This window comes from Chaetomium fimeti (assembly GCF_033439085.1).
Source record: "Chaetomium fimeti strain CBS 168.71 chromosome Unknown B0H64scaffold_3, whole genome shotgun sequence".
NCBI classification, from domain to species: Eukaryota; Fungi; Ascomycota; class Sordariomycetes; order Sordariales; family Chaetomiaceae; genus Chaetomium; species Chaetomium fimeti.
Window position 1 is genome coordinate 1,583,013 of NW_026944331.1, and position 25,855 is coordinate 1,608,867.

General features: G+C 56.3%; 5 protein-coding genes across 5 annotated transcripts; 4 read left to right on the forward strand and 1 right to left on the reverse strand.

Moving 5' to 3' along the window:
* The first annotated feature begins 2,379 nt into the window (after window positions 1-2,379).
* B0H64DRAFT_117005 (permease family-domain-containing protein) lies at window positions 2,380-5,673 on the forward strand. Its single transcript, XM_062797881.1, has 11 exons — window positions 2,380-2,870; window positions 3,194-3,383; window positions 3,448-3,492; window positions 3,597-3,641; window positions 3,702-3,804; window positions 3,863-3,956; window positions 4,007-4,358; window positions 4,411-4,520; window positions 4,580-5,063; window positions 5,126-5,250; window positions 5,308-5,673. The coding sequence occupies exons 1-11, from the start codon at window positions 2,812-2,814 to the stop codon at window positions 5,621-5,623; spliced, it is 1,923 nt and encodes a 640-aa protein (XP_062660577.1). The 5' UTR covers window positions 2,380-2,811; the 3' UTR covers window positions 5,624-5,673.
* Window positions 5,674-5,903: 230 nt separating this feature from the next.
* Window positions 5,904-7,489, forward strand: B0H64DRAFT_416282 (ubiquitin carboxyl-terminal hydrolase; the record flags this gene model as incomplete). The annotated part of the gene is made up of 3 exons (XM_062805154.1): window positions 5,904-5,932; window position 6,238; window positions 6,521-7,489. 3 exons carry the CDS (start codon window positions 5,904-5,906, stop codon window positions 7,487-7,489), a joined length of 999 nt encoding a protein of 332 aa, XP_062660578.1.
* Window positions 7,490-8,039: 550 nt separating this feature from the next.
* On the reverse strand, window positions 8,040-8,975 carry B0H64DRAFT_372469 (60S ribosomal protein L17; the record flags this gene model as incomplete). The annotated part of the gene is made up of 4 exons (XM_062802228.1): window positions 8,040-8,192; window positions 8,252-8,439; window positions 8,589-8,802; window positions 8,973-8,975. The coding sequence occupies 4 exons, from the start codon at window positions 8,973-8,975 to the stop codon at window positions 8,040-8,042; spliced, it is 558 nt and encodes a 185-aa protein (XP_062660579.1).
* Window positions 8,976-9,350: 375 nt separating this feature from the next.
* B0H64DRAFT_473221 (Fibrillarin-domain-containing protein) lies at window positions 9,351-11,488 on the forward strand. The gene is made up of 10 exons (XM_062807980.1): window positions 9,351-9,595; window positions 9,741-9,804; window positions 9,863-10,100; window positions 10,171-10,184; window positions 10,236-10,380; window positions 10,434-10,481; window positions 10,539-10,561; window positions 10,619-10,800; window positions 10,852-10,932; window positions 10,997-11,488. The coding sequence occupies exons 1-10, from the start codon at window positions 9,493-9,495 to the stop codon at window positions 11,062-11,064; spliced, it is 966 nt and encodes a 321-aa protein (XP_062660580.1). The 5' UTR covers window positions 9,351-9,492; the 3' UTR covers window positions 11,065-11,488.
* A 10,919-nt stretch (window positions 11,489-22,407) lies between these two features.
* B0H64DRAFT_117272 (uncharacterized protein) lies at window positions 22,408-25,228 on the forward strand. Its single transcript, XM_062797884.1, has 4 exons — window positions 22,408-22,458; window positions 22,523-23,533; window positions 23,609-24,026; window positions 24,097-25,228. The coding sequence occupies exons 2-4, from the start codon at window positions 22,609-22,611 to the stop codon at window positions 25,049-25,051; spliced, it is 2,298 nt and encodes a 765-aa protein (XP_062660581.1). The 5' UTR covers window positions 22,408-22,458; window positions 22,523-22,608; the 3' UTR covers window positions 25,052-25,228.
* Window positions 25,229-25,855: the final 627 nt, after the last annotated feature.

Consider the following 25,855-nt stretch of genomic DNA (forward strand, 5'->3'; position numbering starts at 1 on the left):
TTGCTGCGAGACAGAAACCCCAAGTTGTTTCCTTGAAGAAAGGTGAGTGGGTGGTGTAAAAGGATAAATCGTTGAGATGAGACCCTGGTGCAGTCTGAATTTGCGGCTTTGAAAGAATGGCCAAACGACGGTCGGTCGGGTTCGCAGCGAGAGAAGTTATTGTTAGAAGGATGGAGGGTTGTCGCACTTCGAAGCTGGCACCATAGCGCCAAAGAAACAAACTTAGGCGAGAAGAATCCCGTGGTTTGGAAAACAAGCTTTTATGAGCCTTGAATCTAAAGTAGGACATTCTCACTTGCACTAACTCGAGCACCTGGACTACCTTACTGGCTGACACTGTCATTACAGGTTCACTTCCATTGTTTCCGTATGGGGAAAGCACACGTGGTCGATGGAAGTCATTGAACTTAGAAATTTCAGTGATAATGGTCATACCCGTGGGCAAGCCCGTTCCTTCCCGTTCCATCCCATTCTATCGGGCAATCCTCGTTTGACCTATCACCCGAGCAGAACAACGGTTTATGTAGGTACCTCAGTACTCGCTGAATCCGAAGGGCGGACAACACCAAGCTCGGTTTGGTCTCTTGCCGGATAAGGCACCCACTGACCTAGAATCATGAGTGCGAGAGGCCTCTGCGCTACCTTGAAGTGCCGGGCTCGTCTCGGCCGTTAGCCTGCAGTTTGGTGGTTTCGAGGTTCAGGTTCCCACCCCTTCAACCCATGAAGATCCTTGTAAGGTACAGATGGTAAGACAGCCCAGTGTGAGTGTTCATACAACCCGGGGAGACACCATACAGGAATGTGTGTGGTTTCCGATGGCTGGGGGGGGCTGGATATTTCTAGCAATAGCAACCGCACTCGAAGACTCGTCCCTTGGTCGTTGCAACGGTCCAGCAGGGCAGGCGGCTCCTCGCGCCAGGTTGCCATGTTAAACACTGATTGGCGCGAGCTTTGACGGGCGTGGTTTCACAAAGCCGCCTCCCGGCCAAGTACCGAGCGACCAGTGATATCAGTGACCCGGATGGTCTGGATGCCCGTTGAGAACGAAGTCATCTAAATGAAGCCAGATGCCGTTACAGTTAGTTATCCAGCAACTGTCGACGTGACTGCAGTCGACAAATTCCTGACGACAACTGCATCATTAATAGATTATCCACCTGCCACAGCAAGCACGTATAGGAAGTTTGTTTGTCTCAGGTCTATTGACGTGTAACCTCCCCGTGGTGAAAACTCGGACATTACTGTGTAAGGGCCGAGGTTAGTTAAAAAGGTGTTACTGCCTGCGTTATATAGTGTCCTACACGTAAAGTCGGAAAATATTACCAGGCTAGTTAAAACTTCCCGGTTAATCCCACTGCGTCATCGGCGAACCCGTTCAGTCTTGTAATGCCACGGGACGAGTGAGGTTCTTTTGAGGAGCTCAAGACCCACACGCTTCTGCCCTGCCAAGAATAATGAGACGTGCCTGACCGGGGTCTTCGACCCTGCGCTAACCGAAAATAGTATCTCCGACGGGAGTTCATGACTTCTCGGCCCGCTCCCGAGTCACCAGAACGCGGGAACGTGGGGTGGAACTGGCCGTTGCGGATCGCGTCACCATGTATTCTGTATATACCTCGACTGCCAAACGGAGGTGTCACCTACGCATCCGATACTTCCCTCAGAATACTTTAGGTTTTTAGTTTGAATCCTTGTGAGGGAACTGGTGAACCTCCAAACAACCCGAACTCGAGAACGGAACGGTGCATCCGACAGATGTGTTTTGAGAAGACGAATGGCGGGACCTATGCCCGGAGAAATAGCGGTTGAGGAACACCCGACGTCCTGGGGTGGAAACCCAACAGGAATCCGCATCATTATCCCGTGGACAGCCTCCTTACCAGATTCGGACTGAAGAAAGTCGAGTCCATGGCCCCGCGGCAAAAACCCTCTTCGGCCCGCTGCCATGCGTTGCACTGTGAACCCTCGTCACCTCGAGTTGGCATTTCAAGGACAGTGAAAGGCTCGACTGTCTTACATGGGGGCAGCTTGCATCTCGGCGAGCCTGACTGCTTGAATGGTTGGCGGCTGTCGCCACCAGACGGGAGTACAAAGTACCGGCGCTGAACAGGTGAGCACAACACCAAGTCATCAACCACCGCACTGCCTGTGTGTCCAAATACCTACCTAGGTCGCATACAGCCCGAGTGAGGGCTCGAAATGTTCACATGCGTAAACCAGAACTGGGTTACTTCTAGGTAGTTACTTGATCTGGGACAATCGGTTGAGGAGATATTATCCGGTTTCCCTATCCATTTCCTCATCCTCCTCCTCCTCCTAACCCAACTCCACGAGGTCACAATGGCCAACCGGCGGCCAAAGGCTCTCTGTACATGGGAACTGCATCATAATGGTAGCAAATCGTCTGCGAATGTATCCCCAACCTACCTAGGTACCTACGGTAGGTATCCTTCACCTACGAAGCAGAAACACCGCGCTTTCCAATAGCGGTGAGAATCGCACCTTCCATCTCAGCTCATGGTTCGTTCTCAGAACCTTGAAACTTTCCAGTTCTTTGCCATGTAGGGCTTCCATGCATCAATCTCAGATTCCCGCACAAAACAAAAGGATTGTTAGATAAATATCCTAACTGTTGATACCCCCGCCACTGTACTTCATCGTTCTCCTCCTAACCAACTATCTCAACCACCCAACAAACAGCCAATCTCTCTCTCTGAGTCGGCTTAGGTTTCTCAAATCTTCGAATTTAAATAGTTTGTTACACTCAGTTACCATCCTCGACCAAATTGGAAACCAATCAAAAACAACACGATGCTCCGGCGCCTGTTCCCCAAGTTGGGAAAATCTTCCCCGAGCCCTCTACTCACAACGTAAGTCAGTCTTTTCACTCCCGTTTATTCCTGTGCACTCATCCCCCTCCCCTTGCCGCTCTATGCATGGACCTGCCACCTACCGAGGGGTTTAAATGAAGACGTGGATGGCTCTTACTGTAGAGGGAAAAGCTTGGGTGATGCGGGCTGTGGTGCGACCGTTGCCGGCATACGATGTGACTGGCTCCACGAGTTGCCTTCAAGGCGTTGATGACTTGCGCGACTCTTATTCACCCTTCATCCCTTTGACTCTCGCTACTGTGCTTTTTTTCTGTTAATCTCCATCTTCTGTTCCAAATGGCTAACAAAGTTAACACTCGCAGCGAGGAGATTGAAATGCGAGCGGCGCATACCATGCCGAGCACTGCGAATCAAAGTCAAGTCCCGCACAATGACCGTCCAAACTGGTTCAAGCGAAAGAGAAATCACATCTCACATCTCACCCGACGCATGGACGATGGTGTGAGCAAGTCATTCGTTGGCCAGTTGTTTCGACTCAAAGGAAGCGGTCATGTAAGTGGCAACCCCCCTCCCTCAGCTGAACCGAAAGAAACCCCTGACATACCCACTATCAAAGCCCAAGGAAATTGAGGATGCATACTTTTTGACCGAAGTCCGCGCAGTAGGTTATCCCAGGCACTTGTTAGGCCATTCCCAGTTGTATTGGGACCACTACGGGGCCCCTAAACGCTCTGGATATACATGTGACTGACGCTGCTTGACCAGGGCATTACGACTTTCACAACCATGGCATATGTCATTGCCGTAAATGTATGACTTTCTCTCGGTACTGCGTCTCTCTCACTCGAATTGCCTGACTAACCTCCATAGGCATTCATCCTCGCCGAGTCGGGTTACGATTGCCACTGTGAAAAGCCATTCGATCTGAAAGGCAACTGCGCCAACATGTCGGAATGGACCAAATGTTATAACGGTTAGTTGACCATCTTTCTGGGACACTGTTTAGCACGGACCGCTCATAGGAGAATTAGATGTCAAACTCGACCTGATCACTGCCACCATTGCCGTAACCGGTTTCTCCAGCATCCTCTTCGGCATCTTCACAAACCTCCCCGTTGCCCTTGGGTAAGTTAGGGATTGCAAACCTTGCAACGGAATTCCACTAACAGTCATAGCCCTGGCATGGGTCTCAATGCTTACTTTACCTACCAGGTTGTGGGTGTCAAGGGTATGGGCTCGGTAAACTATCGGGTGGCTCTCACTGCTGTCTTTATCGAGGGCTGGATCTTTGTGTTTCTGGCCCTGACAGGTTTGCGGCATTGGTTGGTCAAAATCATACCCGGAACCATCAAGACCGCCAGCGGCGTAGGAATCGGCTTGTTCTTGACCCTCGTCGGCATGTCGTACACCTCTGGTCTCGGCATGGTCACGGGGGGCATTAGCACACCGCTCATGATGGCTGGCTGCCCTCTTGAGGATCTCAACGAGATTGGAGAGTGCACTACGGGAGTCATGACAAACCCAAAAGTATGAGGCCCTGCCCCTTACTGGCGTGTTCGGCACTAACATGCTACTATAGATGTGGGTCGGCATCATTTGCGGCGGTTTGCTCACCACCTTTTTGATGGCATTTCGCGTCAAGGGAGCCATTATCATTGGCATCGCCTTTGTCTCCATTCTCTCATGGCCGTGAGTATTGCATTAGCTATTGACTTTAATTGCTCAACAACAACTCACATTCTTCACAGGCGCAACACACCCTTGACACATTTCCCGAACACCCCTGACGGCGACCATCGGTTCAACTACTTCTCCAAGATTGTCAACTTCCACCCGATTCGCCACACGCTGTTCCAGCAGCAGTGGGATCTGACGGGGGAGTCAGGGTCACATTTTGCGATCGCCCTGTTTACATTTCTCTATGTGGATATCATTGACTGCACTGCGACGGTGTACTCGATGGCGCGGTTCTGCAGCAGAGCTCGGAGGGACAAGGCGGACTTCCCCCGGTCGACCATGGCATTTTGTGTCGATGCCTTCTGCATTTCCATGGGCTCGCTGCTTGGGCTATCCCCAGTCACTGCTTTCATTGAAAGCAGCGCTGGAATTGCCGAGGGAGGTCGGACTGGTCTAACCTCCGTTTTCACTGGCATCTGTTTCCTTCTCTCGCTGTTCTTTGCCCCGGTGTTTGCCTCCATCCCCCCCTGGGCGAGTGGAAGCACGCTGATCTTAGTGAGTTTTCTGGGGAATTCCTATGTCTGTGGTTCAATTAGTGCCTAACCTTGGGGGCCTAGGTTGGTTGCATGATGATCCGCCAAGTCACCAAGATCAACTGGGCATACGTTGGCGACGCCATTCCATCCTTCATTACCCTGGCCTTCATCCCGTTCAGCTTCAGTGTTGCCTATGGGCTGCTTTCGTGAGTTAACCACACTTTATTTCCCATACCCTCATCGGCTAACGAGCTTTTGTTTAGGGGGCTCTTCGCGTACATTGTCATAAATGGCGCAATCTACATTGTCGTCAAGGTTTCCGGGGAGACCATCACCCCAGAGAACTACGAGCTGAAAGAATACTGGTCTTGGCGGCCTCCCGGAGAGAAGCCGTGGATTGCCAGGGCCTTTATCCAATGCATCTATTGGGCTAGGGACAGGAAGGACAGAGCCGCCTCGTTCTCCCTCAACTCCTGCGATGATGCCATGAGCACCGAGCAGTATAGGTCCGATACCGCGTCAAAGTCCGACCATATGCCGAGAATCCCGACGCCTGACCCGATGCGTCGGATGTATTGACCCTGAGGGCCGAGGGGCTCCTGTGTGAAGGGGGAAGAATTGAACTCGCATCCCAGCAAGAGGCTGGTTTGGGGTGCTATTTGAGTACAGTCCCGAACAGCTAAAATGACTGAGGCTGAGATGACACTGATATGAAGGAAAGATAGATGGGATGGGTTTGGGTCTGGGAACTGTTGGCATTGCTTGGGAGGATGATTTGTCTGTATATTTGGCTTAGCTCTTTATAGTGAGTACCTAGCACTTTATTTTGTAGACGATTTGTCTGAGGATCCCTGAAACCATGACTAGTGGCTCAAAGAACGGCGAGATGTAAGATACGCCGGGTAAAACAGTCAGCTTGGAGCTTGTGAACACGCAGAGAGAACCCCTTTTGTTGATGTTTTGGTGTGAGCTTGGCATGCAGCTGAGGACAGCTGGCTGCGAGGGGCACAGCTTCAGGGTTTGGCTTGCTGCTTCCCTACCTATCTTATCTCCCCGACAGGCAGCTGGGGACTTGCATCATCGGCCCTGAAATTCGGGCCGTGGGTGAAAGTACTCTTTGCGCCCAGACGCAGTGCTCCGTCCTTGTTTGTGCTGTTTAAAAAAAGAGACCTTCCATTTTCTTCCAATCTAAGCGTACGATACTTCGCTTTCACCATAGCGGCATAACTCAAGGAAGGGCAAACTCATTTCAGGCGACCGACTGCAGTGCGGTCAGAGCCTCCAAGATGAGTGGTGGTTGGAATACTAGTAGGCTTCAGTCGCATTATTTCGACGAGCTGAACCGCTGACCAACGAATCATAGTCGAGTCCGATGCGGTATGTTGCTCCCACAGCACACGACCTTGAGCTCTAGCGAGTTATGGCGCACAGGGGGACAGCTTGAATCAATCACAGGGCCTGCTGGCTGACCAGTAGCTTCAGGGCGTCTTCACCTACCTACTCGACAACCTTGGCGTAAAAGACGTGCAGTTCGAGGAGCTCCTCTCCCTCGACCCCGACGCCCTCGCGCAGCTGTACCCCGTCTACGGCGTCATCTTCCTCTTCAAGTTCCCCACCGACACGCCCTACCACGCCGGCGACAAGCCGCTGGACGGCACCTTCGACCAAGATGCCGCGGAGCGCCTCTTCTTCGCCGCGCAGACCATCCAGAACGCGTGCGGCACGCAGGCGCTGCTCAGCGTGCTGCTCAACAAGACGGCCGACGGCGGCACGCCCGCGGACGAGGCCATCGACATCGGGCCGACGCTGACCGACTTCCGCGAGTTCACCATGGCGCTGCCGCCCGAGTACCGGGGCGAGGCGCTGTCCAACAGCGAGCTGATCCGGGACGCGCACAACAGCTTCGCGCGGTCGTCGCCCTTCGCCGACGAGACGCAGCGCCAGGCCGGCGACGAGGGCGAGGACGCCTTCCACTTCGTCGCCTACACCCCCGTCGGCGGCACCCTGTACGAGCTGGACGGCCTGCAGCGCGCGCCCATCAGCCACGGGGCCTGTGATGGGCCCGGCGGGTTTCCCGCGCGCGTCATGGAGGTGCTGCAGCGCCGCGTCGCCCGCTACGACGCCGCCGAGATCCGCTTCAACCTGCTGGCCATGGTGCGCGACCGGCGGGCGCGCGCGCGCGAGATCGGCGACCGGGACATGCTCGCCCGCGAGGAGCGCCGGCGCCGCGACTGGCAGTTCGAGAACGCGCTGCGCCGCCACAACTTTGTCGGCTTCGCCGGCGAGGTGCTCAAGGGCGTCGTCGCCGCCAAGCTGGGGGAGGGCGGCGGCGCGTACGAGAGGTGGGTGGACCAGGGGAAGCAGAAGATGCTCAGGAGGGCCGAGGAGCGGAAGAAGGGGGCCGGCGGCGGTGGGGGAGGCGGGGATGTGGAAATGGCCGGGTAGCAGAGGAGCACTGGCTCCCTGTCGCTGCTATGCCGCGACTAGAACGAGCACCAAATACAAAAGATCAATGAGCATCATGACGATCTCTGGCGCGATGCGAAAACAGGGCCCGGGACACTCTGCATTGGGGTGAGGGGTTTTGAGTGACGATCCATGAGGTGAAATCACCGCCTCTGAATTTTTCCCTGGCCATCTGGCCGCCGGGCAGGTGGTTCTTGATACATATTGGTCTGGAGAACAATTCACCAGCGCAAGCTCGAGGCTGGACTGACTAGAATGGCATATCTTCCTCTATCATCGAAGCGGCGCGTCGCGGCGGCAGTCGAGTCAAAGCAGTGATATTCGGTTTAGCGCCCATGTATCCCATCCGGCTCCGCGTGCACCATTATGGTCCTCAATGCTTCTTTATTGAGTGTTCGTGACCGACTCCTTTTTTGTGGAATCGTAGCCTTGACCCGAAAAAATGCCATGCTCGCGTACACCGTTCCGGAAGAAAGTCAAGCCCAGTCAAAAAGATCCCCCATGCCCCCGTCAACTAGCAGCCCCCGACTTAAGCAGCGGCGATAGCCCGGCGGACGCGGACACCGCGCTGCCTCGAGCTAAGGTGCTCGTCACGAACAACCGCCTCCGACTTCTGGATCGCCTCCTCGGCCTCGGTGAGGATCAGCTCGATGTGGCAAGGGTTCGACATGTAGGGGTTGATCTGTGCAGCCGTTAGTCTCTCGGATCCCGCCAGAACGCATGGAGGCTCGGAAAACGTACGCGACCGTGGGCGCGGTATGTGCGGCGGCGCTGCTTGGGAGCCTGGTTGACCTGGATGTGCTTGACGATCAGGTTGCCAGTGTCAAGGCCCTTCGCGTCGGCGTTGGACTCGGCGTTCTTGAGGAGACCCAGGAGGAATTCGGCGGACTTGACGGGCCAGCGGGCACGGGTGACACCAAACTGCTTGCCTGTTTCCCATAGCAGTCAGCACAATCCCTCAATTCCTTCACCAATTCTCCACGATTTTCGCCCCGGCTGTCGGTCGCTCTGCAGCCCCATCTCCCAAATCCATATCGAAACCATAGCTCTTAACGGGTTCCGTCTTCTCGAATCGTACCTTGGGCGGTCCGGCCGATCGAGCCGCAGTAGCGTCTCATGGGGACGGCCTCCTTCTTCTCGCAGACGTTCTCGAGGAAGGTCTGGGCGCGCTGGAGCTTCCAGCCGTTGATCGCCTGAGCGGTCTCGCGGGTGTTCTTGAACGAAACCCGGAGGTACGACCCGCGGGAGCGAGCCGACTTCGCGGGCGCAATCTCAGTCGCGGAGTACCGAACCTAGAAATCACCAATGCACCGGTCAGCCTTGTCCCGTATGTTTTTCAACCATGTCCAGCTCGATCCGTGATCCGGCCTCTCCAATACCCGCAAATCGAGCGGGAGAAATTCCCCAGTGCATCGGATTTCGGAGCGATCGTGGATGATTCGGATTTTCAAGGGCTACTGACCATCTTGACTGTTTGTCGACGTGAGGGCGGATTCGACCGAGTTTGGAGTTCAGGAATGATGGTTGTTCCAAATTTTGGCGCAAGTGCGATTTTCGCGATTAGGGCTCTGTGGGTTGCGGCTGATTGGCTTGTGCGGCCATATTCCTGCCTCAGGCAACAGTGCGGGACAGCTCCGGACCGGGGTCATGTGATAGCGCCGGTAGCGAACCTGCACCAAGATTATGACAGAGTCTGATAGAGCGAGGAACATATGCCAAGGCCCTTCAAAACTGGCCACTCAGATCGCCGGAGAAATCCCCAGCCGAGCGAAAGGCCGGAGCCAAGAACAGCCCCCGCTTTTTTTTCTGAAAGTTTAGGAAATTTTGCATCCAGCTCCATCAAGCTTCCCGAACGACTTCGACAAGACCGCGCATCTGCACCCATTGTGTCTTAAGGCGCCGTTTGTGCACATTATCAACCCGACAACGTCGCGTACAATCAAAATCAATTCCACAAACGTTTTTCGAACATAACAATCACAATGGGTTTCGACCGTGGTGGAAGAGGTGGCGGCAGGGGAGGCGGCTTCCGCGGTGGTGGTGATCGCGGTGGTCGGGGCGGCGCGAGAGGCGGCGGCCGTGGTGGTAAGTCGCGAACATCTCTTTACTTTAAACATGCGCCATGATGAGTTGTCACTTGGTCTTGTCCTTCCGAAGGATGGCCGACACCAATCGCCGCGCCCGTGCCCCTCACACTGATAAGGGACGTTTGCTAACCAAGCTTCTCTAGGCTTCGGCGGTGGTCGTGGTGGCCCTGGAGGACGCGGCGGCGGCCGTGGTGGTGGTCGGGGAGCGTATGTCATACCCTTACCGACATGATAGTCGCTTGGTTTTGCTAACACACCGGATTAGCCCCCGTGGCGGAGGCCGTGGTGGTCGGGGTGGTGGCCCGGGTGGGGCAAAGGGCGGCAAGAAGGTTATCGTCGAGCCCCATCGTCACAAGGGCGTGTTCGTTGCCCGCGGTGGAAAGGAGGATCTGCTTGCCACCACCAACCTGGTTCCCGGCGAGTCAGTGTACGGCGAGAAGAGAATCTCTGTCGAGAACGCCAACAAGAGCGACGATGCTGTTGCGACGAAGACCGAGTACCGCGTAAGTACCCCTCACATGCGCTCAAGGTCGCTTGCGGTCTTAGAAGCATAAGCTAACCACCGTCTTGTAGATCTGGAATCCTTTGTTAGTCGATTCGATCTTCATCCCGATATTCTACATACTGACATGAAACAGCCGGAGTAAGCTTGCCGCTGGTATTCTCGGTGGCTTGGAGACGATCTACATGAAGCCCGGATCGAAGGTGCTCTACCTCGGTGCCGCCTCGGGTACCTCCGTCTCCCACGTTGCCGATATTGTCGGGCCAACGGGCGCTGTCTACGTATGCCGCCGGCACCCCTACGCATGACACTCGGTCGCTAACGATGCGCCTAGGCCGTTGAATTCTCCCACCGCTCTGGCAGAGATCTCATCAACATGGCGGTATGTCGAACCACCCTCAATCCACTGCTCTTATCCAAGACACTAACAACTGAATAGACTCGCCGCACCAACGTTATCCCGTAAGCAACGTTGTTTCGATGCCTATGAATGCATCAGTATAACTTACTTTTGAACAGGATCGTTGAGGATGCTCGTAAGCCGATGGCTTACCGGATGCTTCTCCCGATGGTCGATGTCATCTTTGCCGATGTTGCTCAGCCCGATCAGGCCAGAATTGTCGGCATCAACGCGAAGCTGTTCCTGAGACAGGGTGGCGGCCTTCTCATCTCTATCAAGGCCAGCTGCATTGACAGCACTGGTAAGTTCTTCATGGAGACTATTTGAGTCGACACTCGCTGACCTTCCCCAGCCCCCCCTGAGCAGGTATTCGCCAGCGAAGTCCAGAAACTCCGTGAGGACAAGTTCTTCCCTAAGGAGCAGCTGACTCTTGGTGAGTAACCCCGCCGTCATATCCATTCTCATGCTTTAGACATTCCCGCTAACGATATCTACAGAGCCGTACGAGCGCGATCACGCCATGGTGTCTTGCGTCTACCTGCAGAAGGAGTTCGAGGCTAACTGAGAGCGATCTCGTTGTGCTTCTTAACTTCTTTTTCAGGGCGTTTTCACATTGGCTGGTGTTCAACAGGACGGTTGGCTTGTTTGAGTCTGGGCGGCGAATGGCGTTTGGGGCTTCATCTTCAGCATGTGTGACTAGAGTAACACGATGTGAATTGTCATCTGAGAGGAACCTGTCACTGCCCCTGCGCGGGTCCCCCTTACCCAAGTCCTTGCCGTCACCCGCCCTGGGTGTACGTCCTTGTGAGTTGTAGAGCACTGCGACTTTGCAATAGGGGGCAACAACAACGGACACCCTGTCTTGCCCGTCGCGGGGCTTGGATGGAACGCGGGGCCAAAATATGCTGATATAGCAATGGGGTAGATGCTAGTTGGTTATGTGGATGAGGTTGATGTCATGATGCAATACAATGGTCTTCACAACGGCTGAATCTTTCTGCTACATAACCCTGTTGGTGTCATGGAAGTGCATATGGCCCACAGTTATCGCCCATCAAGTGTGGCTTGGAACAGAGGGTTAGTCGGTTGGTTAGGGGGTATACCATGCCGGAGACGCAGGCTCATCGTGCACACAGGCGGTCGAATTGTGGAAGGCTGCCAGCCCGTCTATCTCGAATCCTCCCATAAGCACCAAGGATATCTTACGGCAGAGAGGTGGTCGGTTGGTTTTGGATGTAGTCATGTCATGTCCAAAGGGCAGGCTCATGGTAAGCTACGTAAGGCTGTCAACCTGCCTGTCTCAATTTCTCCCACGACGTCGTTAGTCAACTTCAGGGATTGCTCATGATAGTTAGTCGCCCGGCCTCATTCCCAGTCCGAAGCGCCACTTCGATAGGCTATTGGAAGGGAAGGGAGGCGCCGAGGCATCAAGCGCCCAGTCTCCGTGTTGACGCGCTGGCGTGGAGGGCATAGTTTCAGGGCAAAACGGCGGACATGATGAGAGATGGAGATGGTTTACGCAGTGTTAAGGGGGTGGCGTCTTTACAGCAGGCTCTCCTACGAAGTACGAGCATGTGCTGGACCTTTTGTTTCACGGCGCTTTCTTCTTAGTCCCTGCCCGAAGTACTTTGAACTTCGTGGGGTTGTCCAAGACATCAACGAGCGTGGTTGGAGGCATGGCTGTCGCCGTTTCCCAACATCGTCATCTTGAAATCCAGACGTCACCTTACAATCGCAAGGAAGATGCTGCCCCCCGGAAATGTTGAAAAAAAGAAATGCACCTCCACGAATCAAAGGCGTCGGAGTTTTTCCCGATCCGCTAATAAAAGCGGGGAGATCGATTGACCCGTCTTGTCGCTCATCTTACCGCAAGGATGCGAAGAAAAACAGAAAAAATCGTTCTTCGAGATTTTGACTTGTTGACACAAAACAAATCGTAAAGTGGTCGGCGACCACCCTGCAGCCAATTTCATCTCGGCAGGCGACGTCCCCGACGTGGCAGGGGGGTTTGACTGGCCAGCGGGGTTGTTTGGGCTGGCCCGCCGTGCCCGCCCGCCTCGGATGCGAAAAAACCAGGGTTACAACTGGCAGGCTGGGATGGGGGGAATGGGGAGGGGGCCCGGGAGGACGGGATTTACCGCGCGCCTCCCTGGCTGACCGAGTTGAGCGAGTGACATGGGGAGCGACATGGGATACCGGAGAGATGTAATCCGTACCGGGATACCTGCATGCGATGCGCGCATCAAAACTTGAATGCGATGCTTTGGGATGGAGTGGGACTTTCGCCGTCCAGTCTCGGTCTTTTCCTTTGGTTTCATTTTCGTTCCCGTCCGCTGCACGCGCGACGTCTCATCGGTCTGGCTGCTCCCTTCGCGTCTGGCGATGTGAGGACGGGGAAGATAGAGGGGACGGTCTAGACCGCCCCGATGGAGGAGGGGTCGGTGGTGGTGGGTGCCTCGCAAGCCACCACGCCACGGGTCGGGGTCGACGAGCATCACAACCGGGACATCCTCTCCCCGGTCTCCTCCCATGTGGCAGGACAGGGACGATAACGTTAACTTGCGCACAAGGCCCAGATCGGGGGCCACTAGCGTGGGTCCTGGGCACGGGAGAGGAGAGGATTCTCGCGAGTCACCCGACGTGCTTTTTTGCTGAACGATCTTGCGGTGTCAGAATGCACGACGGTCGATGTTACCCTGGCCGGGACGATGCTGGGAGCCAATCTCATTCGAGCGAGCAAGACAGAGGACGAGAGGGCCGCTCGGTGCACTATTGAGGCTCGAAGTTGTTGACCTCCCGACATGATAAGGGAACGCCGCAGGCACCACCACGCTTGACCGCCGGAGAATTGCCCAAGCTCAGCATCAGTCGAGCCAGCCCATCCAGCCTGTCGGGTATGTACGATGGAGACGGGCTCAACCGTAAGCCAAGTCGAGTGGCTGCGAGTCTCGCATAGTGCTGACCAGATCCTCGGAACAATATGCCGGCTAGGATCGCCGCGCCTCATCCAAGCTTCCCTGTTGTCATGCATGTGTCTGACTTGCTCGCTTCTCTGCTTTGCTTCTTGCGCTTTGCTGGAGAGCGATGATGCGAGTTTCCAGAAAAGTGGCCTGGGTGTTTGCTTGTTGTGTGGGAGTGATCATCCCGCATGCCCACTTGTCTCTTGTCTCGCTTCCAACGAGGCCAAATCGGAGAGTTGTGATTCTCACTCTTCGATCAGGCAATTTCCGTTCCCGTCAATATCTGCATGCTATGCGGGGACGGACGTGTCGATAACTACCGTGCCTCTGCAACAACCCCGAACAGTCTGGGGCATGTCGGTATCCGTCTCGGTTGGGAGGTGAACCTGCAGGTTATCGGGACCTTGACCATGAAGACCTTGCTAGCTCGTTCCCTTCTCACAAACGACCTCGAAGTGTGCTGGCTCGCGGTCGGGAAAAAGTTTCGCGATCCATGGCGCCGGGCGGCATTGGGGGCGATCCCGAACCGCTCTGCTGGGACAGGTTCCGGGGCCCTGCAAGCCTGGCTCGTCAAGTTTACGACCTGCCTCTTCCGGACAGCTCCCATACACGGGAGGGCTTGCTCACACAGATTTGGTTTCCGATCGCCGGGACAGCCATGTGGAATGTGACCTCATCTCGTTAACCAACCTTGATCAATTACCAGCGATGCGATTGATGTGCTTTTTTTTGTCATTGCTCGTGGACTTTTGGCAAGGTGACACGACCGGGAGGTTCCTGCGTAGCGATTAAATTAATTGGATCATGCACTCCACAACCCTCCAAGCCGGGTTGAAGCAGGTTGAGCAGGGTTGATGTTTGGTGGGGTCGGAGAGGAGTGTTCACGAAAATGAAGGATCCTTCCGGTAAGCCCAGACATAATGAATGGATGAATGCGGTGATGACAGGCGAGCCGTGGAAAAGAGAAGAGGGGAGGGGTCTCAGGTCGATGCCGGGAACTTTTAGGCAGGTGGGCCAGAGCAGCCTGGAACATGCGTTCTGCACAGTCAAAGCTCCTTCCCTGACTTACCTACAGACAGGTATTTGCCGAAGAGTTGCGAAAACGTGGCCTGGAACACGGGCGCGATAAGAGGCTTTCACTCGGTAATGGGTCGCGTGGAATTAACCTTCCGGAACGATGCCCCGGGCTTTGACTGAATGGCGTCTTTGAGGCGTCGAGGCTTGAACCCTGGAACACTGTTGAGAATGACCGTGGGATGTGATTGGTGCTATTTAGAGCAAGGCGCGAACGGGAGTCTCCTCCAGCGGAGCGAGCGTCGTGGAGACGGCGCCTTTGCATCGCCGACGGGCCCGAGTGCCTTAGTTAACCGTTCTCCGCCGTTGCATGCTTGAGCCGAAGAACGCGGGGGGTTTCTCTTCGTCCGTGACTTGCTGTGCCCGTATTTGCAGGGGCGGAAAACAAAGTTCCTCGGTCTTGATAGGCTACGAGAGAATGGGCAACGCGCGAGAGTGGCTTTCCAGCCAAGTGCAGACGCTCTACCCATCTGGGCTGTGACGGACTCACCTCATTTCTGTTTTGGGCAGATTAGCGAGCTGCTAAAATGCACGGGGAACGCCACTTCTCGCCATCTGAGTTCGACACCAAACCCCAGGTCTCAAGAGGGAGAGAGCGGGTCCGGAACCAACTCCAACCAGAATATTGAGTGGACACTCGTAAACTCGGCTCAGGCGAATTTTGCTCTAAGATGTCTGGTTTCACGCCGGACCCTTGTATATACCAAATATAGGCTTACTTGTCACTCAAACATTCTGCACTCCGCGGACTGCGGATCAATGGGACTTGGGACGGGGCACGAGACGGGATGGATTCGATGTCTGGGCTCATGTGGTACTTACAGCGGATGCCCGGGCCGCTACGACATCATATGGGGATTACAGAGTGACCCGACTGACAACACAAAATTGTCCGGAATGTTCAGAACAACAAAGCTCATTCTTGGCGAATTGTTTACCACCCCACCGAGGTCTGGCTCAACCTGCCTGGCGGCGTGGGATGCGAGCAAAAGTCGTTCTCATTCAAACGATGAGTGCGGGTTGAGGGTTAGGGGATTCGAGTCCGCGGGCAGTTCCTCGTTGGTTGGCCAAAGCTCGCTCTCGACTCAGACGGGCTAACTGGATCAGGTAAGGTTGACCTTCAGACCCCTGCCTTTCGTTTATTATTTCCATATTGAGTAAGCCTGATTCACTTCATCACTCAGGGGATGTGTGGCACAGCGGCTTCCCCTGTCGTGGCTGGAAAGTTAATTCGGAGGACTTGGGTTCCTTGCCCCTCCGCGGCTCACGGAAGGGCCGTTCCTGGTTAGTGAGTGGGCGGAACAGAGCCGCAAGCATTGGTCTCTGCGCTCCCACGTCGAAACTTGTGGAGTTGTCAATCTTGACGCTTCAACCAAAACAACCGTAACTCGCACCTGTTTTCGCACTTGGCTGGGGATGATCCATCTCCTCGGTACGACGCTGGGCCGGAGGCCCCCTGGGAACTGTTCCAGGTGGTGATCAATTTCTCCGTGACCGATCCGTGACCGATTTGACATGTAGGCGAATACTGATTCCAAACATCCATCCTTTTGCACGTTCGGCTCCGGGGTGTCTGTCTTAGGCCGGCGAAACCCGGGGAAGGATGGAAGTTCTTGCCGACCATCCGGACCTGCATCCGGACTGTTTGGCTTGACGCCACTGGCGTGACCGTTTTCTGCGGTCAGACATGAGCCGAACCTTGCGAGACTCGGCCGTGTCGGCAGCGCGAGGCGCGGACTCAGGGGGTGGGCGCGCGGAGGGGACTGTGCGATCAACGTCAACACAAACAAGGGACAGGCAAAGCGAGATCGGCTTCGTGGGTCTTGCACTAGCGCGACCCAACTGCTGGGAAAGATCTCCGCCAAGGGATCGACGTCTGCTTGATTCGGAGAGGCCGTCTTGGCGGCCTCTGTTTCGGAAAATCACTCCGTGCACGGCCCACATGTGGCACGTGGGGATTTCACTGCGATCGCTGGCTTGCCGAGCTTGTCGCTTGTCTCGGTCCTTGCTTGCAAAAATAATCAAGAATCGGCGGTGTTGTCTGGGCAAGGTATGGAGAAGGGGCTTTTCATGAAAATGCCTTCCCATTCGTGCCGCCGTGGCCGCCCGCTCTCCAATCCGATGCCAGGAAGGTGGGTCATGAAATTGTCCGATCGCGCTGTTCCTGTTTCGGCTGGTCGCAATGATTGCCAGAAACGGACAGAACCAGTCAATTGGGCCTCAGGCACGCATGCAACCACCCTGGACCCCAACCCTCTCTTTCTTCGACCGAGCCACCGATCGAAAAAATGGGTTTGAGATGCGGCTCTGTGGACTCGGGCGCAGTGAGGGATTTCTGGTGTTCGGTATCCGAATTCCGAAGGGAAATGGGAGGAAGTGGCGTCGCCGGCGCGCGATTTGGGGAGGATGAATTAGCTCAGCCCTATCCCATCTCCAAGGTCGATTTCGGATAAATTACACGTAACTTTCACCACTCCGATGGAACGAAATCGGCAGTGTGCATACAACTTGAAATGAAGAGAACGCAACTGTCACCGTATCAGAGCCACACCGAGGCGTTTTGGTCCTCGCCGCAGTTATCCGCACATTGGCTCACTGACACGAAGCTCTGAGATCGAATCTTCCGTTAACCATCTTCCCCAAAAATGTTCGACGCAGCTGCGCGACCTCTTTTCGAGATGGTAAAGCGGCATCGCCTGCGGCACAGTACTTCGCTTAGCTCGCGGTTCAACGCGAACCACTCCTTCACATATCATAGTTATGCCAGGTACATTCGAAACCGATCAGTTTGCCTTTCTGGTCGCCTGCCGCGTTCATGGTTTTTGGTTCGCTTGAGAAGATCATGGTTTCCACCCCTTTTCCTCGCATACCGCGGGACCCTATCCCAGCCAATCATGGCCCAGACGCTCAAGTGCATGAATGAGATAATAACAATGGAGGTGCGGTCCTTTAACAAATGTTTCGCGGGGTGAGATTTGCCAGGTGGCTTGCTCGGATCAGGGGCGCACTGTGTTGAAGACTGGGGTTCCTGGAAGGACAGCGAACGCCGTGGCTTCTTTGTGTGAACGGGTTCGTTCGTCGGCGCCGTTGGGCGCCCGGGGCAGCATCCACGAGATGGCTTGGGCCCAGAATGGGCCATGAGTGCTTGTGGGGGTGGCGGAGTCGTCGTCAAGATCCGATGTCTCACCAAGCAGGAACGGACACAACGGTGAGCGAGCGGCGAGGCGGTGATGGCCCGGCCCACGAGTTGGGGGAAGCAGCGCAGACCGCGGGAGCGTGGATGGCCCACACGAACCACACCATTGGGACTCCCGTAGGGCTGGGGGCCGGTTCTCCTCGTGGGTCTCGGTCTCCTGGCCGAACTTGATGGCGTCGGGCTGGACCCTGCCTTCCGAAACTTGAGTACAGAGGTAGTTAGTGTGTTAGTGTAGACAGCAATGCAGCAATCCAGCAAGACGAGTCAGCCATTGCTGCAGGGACGAGGTGCAGCTCGGTTGGTGAGGAGCGCGACGTGTTCTCTTTCTAGTTCTGACCGGCTTGTGTTCCGCCCGCGGTTGCTGACCACCATCACCGCCGCCACGGAACCGGTCGGATGGGAACTGGCGGTGGCTGGCGAGGCGAGATGGCGCCAAAGCTTGGCGTGGATAGTCCGGCTGTTGAACAAGGACGGCAAGACACTTACTTCTGCATCCGGAGTTGAAGCTATGGAGAAACTTTGCCGAGCTACGAAGTACGTCGTTATGTGCTGTGCCTCGAAGCCGAGTGGTCCTTGGAGAACTCGTGCAGCCCGCGACACTCGCCCGGCTCCCCGATCGCGGTGTAACTCTGCTGCTATCACAAGCCGCCCACCCTGAAGTCGGTACAGAGAAGTAGACCCTTCGAGGACCAAACTTGCACCGCGATGTCCCGTTGCACTGCTCGTTTGTCCAACACCACCCCTCGTTCTCTCGGCCAATGGCTTCTCAGCTCAACACCCGCGCACAACATCGGTCCTCGGCACCCTCGGGGATACCACCATGGCACAAATCGGCGACCATTATGCGGGAAATGCACGACAGCATCACCACATGCGACGGTGGCTATTTTGCGCTGATAGTTTGCGGATGGCCGCATGGTGCCCCAGCCAGTGTCGGTGTTTACAAGGGGAATTTTCAGGGCGCACCGTGACCAGCGTGACAAACCCGGAAGGATGGGTCGATGCATGGGGCCTTGTTGCTTGGCGGACTTGCCAACAATCATATTGCAGGGTTGGAACCGAGCAATGCCCTGATCTGCAACTGATCAGAGATGCGATACGATGGGATGGCACTGATGGGCTCGAATGGGAGGGGAGAGTGACATCCATGGTGCGAAGAATGTCATCATTCTCAGACGAAACAAAGCTGGACCCGACCGAATGCAACCGTGACGTGCCGTCGCCCATCGGTTGCATGGTGGCAGTTCCTCATGGTCCCAAGACCAAGGTCGCAGTGTTGCACCGCCCCCTACCCGAAGATGCTGTCGTTCTTTTTTTGGATTTTACCTTTTCCTCTCTCCCCACACCAAACAGCGGGGACGACCGAGGAGGGGAGGGTAGCGCCCCACCGGGCGTAAAAGACACCATTGAGGCGCGGGGGCATCTGCCGGCTCAGCCACGGCTAGTCCCGATCTGGTTTGTTCCATCGAGCCGACTTTGGCGCGCGACGCCGATCATGTTGGGAACTTTGCTCGCCTTCGACTTTCTCCAAGGCGGCTTCGCTTTGTTGCTGGAATCACTTTGACATTTCGACATTTCGACACGACAAAAACCAAAATGGGTGGGAATTAACGACAGGGCTCTGGAAGGACATGGCGATGGTAGTTTTATTTCGTACTCACCGCTTCTCTCTGCCTCTTTTCTGCACATTGAAGCAGGGATCTGCAAAGTCACTCTCCTCTGCATCCACACAGGACATGCTGTTTCTTTCTCCCACACGACTTGGTGTCCACGTCGTTTACCAAGGTATACGCCGCTGTCTCGCCGGGCCTGAATGGCGAGGCCGTGGCACTGGAACCAACAGCGAAGCCCGTGACATCTGCCGGGCGGGACGGGAGCACCGTGCCACCGGGAAAGAATTGGCCGGTCCGGCCCCTTTGCAAGCAACATTGGATGTAACTAACACGAAATCTGTAACAACTTGAGAGCCAACCCAACCCAACAACAGACCAACAGGCCAACAGGTCAACCCACGAATTGGGATCACCAACTCAAGACGGCATGTTTCGTGCCGTGGCCGTTCCTGGCTCGCACGTTTTCCAACGCCTGGACGGGTGAATTACCCTGTTACACTCATTTCAACATTCTGCTTTTTCTTGGGGTTGATGACGGAAGACAACAAACTGGCATGGTTTACTGGCATGGTTTCAATACTGCACTAAAAAGCTTGGTTGGATGGGGGGGATCAGAACAATCTCTCGCAAAATGCTTGTGGGCCGTGGTCCTGTCTCACCCCACAATCAAACTCCTCCGCGGTCGGCAACGAAAATTTGAAGGGTTTCCCTGTGGACACAGCGGGGACCAGCAAACGCAAACCCCACGTGCACAAGGCTCTCTTCTCCAACTCATTACCGATGCAGCAAACTGACTGGACGAAATACGAAGAACCGATCTCTCCTTGTGGGTCGCCAACTGCTTTTTCCTGTGGTGCGAAGAAAAGAATTGATGGGTCCTCGAGACAGAATTCCCATCTCTCGTCGAAAATGCTCGTCACCGAGTGTGAAACTGCGCCCACAGTTAGTTTCAACTGCAAGCGCGTGCGATGCACCTTTGCCAAGAAATGTCTTCGATGCAGAGAGCGCATGCAAACCACAAGCCACGATTCACACCGTTTCGTTCTGCTTTCCGGTGGGAGGGCTGTCCCAATGCGGCCAGGATAAGGCTGTGCACCTGCACGGTGATCACCCTGACTCCCGATTCTTGGCCGCCATTGGCCTGCCCCGACAGAAAAATGCACCAAGTGCAGCAAATGCAGCCAGCAAGTGGTGAAAAGCCCCCAATTCTTGAGTGAGTTGGGCAAGCCAGGAACCGGGCACGGCAAGCAGGAACCTTAATCATCAACCAGCAGATCGGGATTGCGCAGCACGCAGCACGCAGCACCACGCAGCAACCGAGTAACTGAGTACTGCACAAATTGGAAAAGTAAAAATATCTTCGGGACATCTGGCATGCAATGATGCAACCAAGATACAGTCCCTGCGGCACCGCCAGAGCCTCCACAACATCCCACCGCGTCGCTCCACCAGACCACAACCGGCTGCTTTCTCCGAAGCAAGGGGTCAAGGGTTGACAGACGGCTCTCTTACAGGTGCTAGCCATACACAGTCGCGACCTCCCGTGGCCGCAGTCAATGAGTGGATGCCCGCGACCTCGGTGGAGGTGTTTGGTGGCCGTCGTGCGGGCGGGGGGTGAGGGGACCTCCCTACACTAGGTAGTTACGGAGTAACTTGAGAGGGGGGGAGAGAGGCCCCCTTCTTCGAGTCAATTCCGAGGGTTTGCACCTCTCTCGTCTTCTCAGGGGACATCAGACAGCAGAGCAGACAGCAGACAGACACACGCGAGATGCAGGTGGACTGCATCGGGAAATCGATGCTTGGCTGCTGCGGCCCTCCCGGTCGCTTGAGTGGCTCTCTTAAGCAGCCGGGGAGAAGAAGCAAAGACAACAACGCCGGACGAATGATTTTTCAGGGGGTTTACAGGAGAAATCGGTCATGCTCCCCAGGAGCGAGATTCCCCCCTGACTCCCACAGCATCTCCATGTTGAAGCGGTCTGTGAAGGCACTGACATCAACATCGTGCCGAGCGCGCGTGGTGACGCAGTGAACGGGATGCTCAGAGTTATTGGTGGTGCCAATAATGCGGGGCCGAGAAACAGAAAATGACGAGAGGCGTGTGGGGGAGGAAAGTACCCGGCCAGGAAACCCGGCCAGGACGAGCATGATTGTTTCAGTCGTGGGTGGTTGAACACGCGCGGGAAGAGATGGCCGCGGGCTGGCCCCCGCTGGCTTTGGCTTCGTGGTGCCGAATCGTCCCTCGCCGCTTGTTGTCTGTGCTGTCTGGCCTGTCGATACCGCGAGGCCCGTCTCTCCCTCTCCCTGGCTGCCGCGGACGCAGTCGAGGGCCCACCCGCACGTCAAGCACACCTCAAGCCGCCTTCGAGCTCTCCGCCCAGTCGCTTACCCCTGTCGAACATCCACGCCAACCACAGGCTGGGACCGCGGGTGGTGGACTGGCCAGTGGGCGCAGGACTTGCAGGACCTCGTTTTCCAAGAGGGCGCCAATGTACCAATGTACCTCCGTACCTGGGTCACATCCAACCCCCCTGTCACCCGAGCCCAAACGCAGCCCCATGTCACCCAAGGTATCCCTGTACCGCCTCCTCCCCCCCTGCACCCGCCCGCGCATGCAATGGGTGGACTGAGCCTCGCTCGACTGGGAGCCCTACTGAGAGGGGGGGGACTGGAGATCGTCCTCCACCAGGGCCCGGCCGATGAGATGGCCGCCGGGGCTATTTAGAAACCTCACCCCCCCCAAACAGGTCCGTTCGTCTCACACTCTCTCGCCCTGCATCAAACATCACCAACAACCAAGCCTTGCACACCCACCGCGCCAGACAGTCGCAGCAAGGACTTACAGTACATGACACCCAGGTCCCCACTCTTCCTCCAAGTCGACCAAGCTTTCCACACCAGGGCAACCTTCGGAGAGCTTCGAGAAACATAGACGACGAGCCGAGGACAAGCCTCGAAACTCAGACCCACGCTCACGACCCATAAAGTCGACCAGCTCCGCCCGCAACGAGGCCCATCCAAACAAGGACCCGCCGGCCACCACACGGTTCGGCTCCCTCCCGAAGGAAATCCTCAACAACTCCAACCACAACTCCAACTTGGCATGTGCATGTGGGAAGGTCAGTTGACAGCGAGCCGGTGCGCTGCATAGAGGCTGTGACTGACACGCCTGCTCGTCCTCAGCCTGAGGTTGCGGCTTTCTCGAAATCTCTCACCAAGAGAGCGCCAGCGAGGCCGCCCCCGTCCAACCATAACTTCCTGTCGCGCACATGGCCACCGTCAGCCACTTTGACAACGAAGACTACACCATGACCTATCCAGAGCCACCCCACTACTCGGCAACGACAATGGACCTTGGGCTCTCGCCCGAGCCATACAGCGCCTACCCGCGGTCCGCACACGACTACCCGACGACGATGGGGTACGAGAGCGGCGCCGTCTACGCCGAGGCACCATACATGTACAGCAGCGGGAGGGCATCGCCGGGCACCTACCCCGACGACAGCGACGTGGTGCGCGGGCCGGCTTCAGACCTGAGCATCGCGAGCGCCTCATCGTCCAACATGGGCTCACCGCTGTCAAGCCACGGGCACATGGCGCCAATTCCAGAGTGGGCCTCGGCACCACACGGGCTCGGGGTTACCCCGAGCATCGTCGACCAGGCCGACTATTTCCCCGGCGAGTACTCTTTCACGCCGGGAGCAATTGAGGCCTTCAACCCCCCTCCCTACGACTTTCCGGCCAGCAAAGCGCCAGGATTTGTCGGTGAGTTGTCACAGGTCCCTAGGTCTTCTTGTCTCTCTCCGCGCCCGCCCAGCCACGGCGGGCAGCACGCCCGGGCCCCTCGTGGCTCCATTTCTCCCTCTGTTTCTTGCCATTCTGGATCCACTGTTGTCCCCCCCAAATCACCCTCCAGTCCCGGCCTGGCCCTCGACACACGCCTGGCGCGGCAGACTTCCATGTCTGCATCCCTGGCGTCCACGCCGGCGTCTTCTGCTGTCGCTTCGGGTCTGCTCCTGACGCCGCCTACCACTTCTACTGCCTCTTCCTCTTCGTCTTTCTCGTCTCGCACCGCCTGGGGCAGCCCGCCCGTGGGCTGCGGCTCCCCGGCGCCCCGCAGTGCGCCCAGCTCCCGCTTGGTCTCTTCTTTCTTTTCTCAGTCTAGCGGCCATTTCGTTCCTCCTCTCGAATCTTGTTGGTTTCCTCTCTTGTCGCCACGCGAAACCCCACCGCACGGCCCGCTTGCTGACACCATCCCCGTCCCCGCAGATCCCTCGCTCATCCACCCAGACGTCAGGCCCATGGCGATGCCCTATGAGCCGTCCTACCCGGCGCCGCCCAACTCCGGGTACCCCACCTCGCCCTCCCTCTCGGTTTCCGCGTCGCCTCAGCTCCGGCCCGGCAGCACCTCCCCGTTCCTGCATAATAGTAATTACCAGCCCTACTCTCCGTTCCAGCCGCCCGTCGACGCCCAGCGCCGCGGGAGCCTCGTGTCGTACCAGTCCAACTTCTCCGGCGAGCAGCCGTTCAGCGGCGATGAGTCGAGAGAGAAGCAGCGCTGCCCCCATCCGGACTGCGGCAAGGCCTTCAAGGACCTCAAGGCGCACATGCTCACCCACCAAACCGAGCGGCCCGAGAAGTGCCCCATCACGACGTGCGAGTACCACGTGAAGGGCTTTGCGAGGAAGTGAGTGTCACCCCATCTCTACCCCGCCAAGTCGCATTCGGACTCCGATATCTAACCGTGCATCCCACAGATATGACAAGAACCGTCACACACTCACCCACTACAAAGGCACCATGGTGTGCGGCTTCTGCCCGGGCTCCGGCTCCGCGGCCGAGAAGTCGTTCAACCGCGCCGACGTGTTCAAGAGGCACTTGACAGCCGTGCACGGCGTCGAGCAGACCCCGCCCAACAGCCGCAAGAAGACGGCGGGCGCCAGCAACGGCAGTGCGAAGCTTACGGGGTACGCGCCCGACGCGACCGGCAAGTGCTCGACATGCTCGCAGACCTTCAGCAACGCCCAGGACTTCTACGAGCATCTCGACGACTGCGTGCTGCGCATCGTGCAGCAGGAGGACCCGGCCGAGGCCATCAACGCCCAGCGCCTGGCCGAGGTCGAGAACGACCGGGACGTGCACAACACGCTCGAGAAGAACCACCTCCCGACCACCACCATGACCACCACCGAGGATGCCGACGAAGACGACGAGAACATGGACGAGGACGAGTACGACGACGAGCTCAAGGGCCGCGGCGGCAAGGGGCTGCTCTCCTCCCCGAGGCGGTCCAAGGGCGGCAACCCTATCAACGGCGTCCAAAAGTCGCGCGGCCTCACCCACTCGCGCGGCGGCGTCCCTCTCCAAAACCCAAAGAGCCGCGGCCGCAAGAACAGGCGCGACTACCCTTCCTCGTGGGGCTTCGACAAGGGCCAGATGACCATGAAGAAGCGGGTCATGGCCGTCTTCGACGGGCAGCGGCGCCTGGCCAAGGACGACATGATGCTGTCGACCGAGCAGGAGGTGCGCATCAAGCTCCAGGACGGCAAGTCCTACGTGACCGACCTCGACATGCAGACGCTCAAGCGTGCCGAGGGCTTCCTCGGCGCTACCGACGAGGAGAAGGGGCCGTGGATCTCGGATGACCCGACCGAGGAGCAGCTCAAGCAGATGCTCGAGTACCCCGAGGCGCCGGTTGCCGCGGCGCAGTGAAGGAAAATCCCCCAACCAACCAACCAACCAACCACCCACCCCGCGCACGATGATGAAGGAACACAAACCTCCCCGCTTTGATACCCAAAACCTATCATACTATAAACACCATCACCAGCCACTTGTGACATAATAATCACACCTGTACTTAATATTCTCGGCCTCCTCTTTTTTTTTCTTTCTCCCTCCCTCTTTTTCCGGCGAACCACATTGGACACGGGCCGGACAGTATCAAATCAAAGTCAAATACAACCAGTGGAACAAGACCACATGAGTCTCTGGCGGCGCGTTTGGGCGGACTGGAAGTGGATTCAATACATGTGGCGTGCGGGAACTTTCTTGTTTTCTCTTCCTTACCTCTTTTCTTTATTTTTATATTTCTTTCTTTTCTTTTTTTTTGTCCTCTCTGCTTCAGACTTGGGAAAAGGGACGGATCTAATAATGACTGAATGACTATGGGCCGGGTCGGACGGGTTAGCGGGACTGGGACCGGGCGAGCGGATACAGGCTAGGAGCGTTTCTGCGTCCTTTACTTTTCTATTGAGACTACTATCCCTCTTGTGTTTTGTTCGCTTTCTCTCTTCCTCTTCACCACTTGCTTGCTTGACTGCAGAGCGGTGGAAAACGATACCCTGTCTCATCACCATCCACTACTACTACTCGATTTACGTTTGTTGCTTTGGCTTCGCGCGAGTTCGGGCGCTGAACGATATGGGATCGGATGTTGGATTAATTTGAAAGTCGTGTGCTCTCTCTATTTCTCTGACTTGGAGATTTGCTAGAGGTATAGAACCGTGTTAAAAT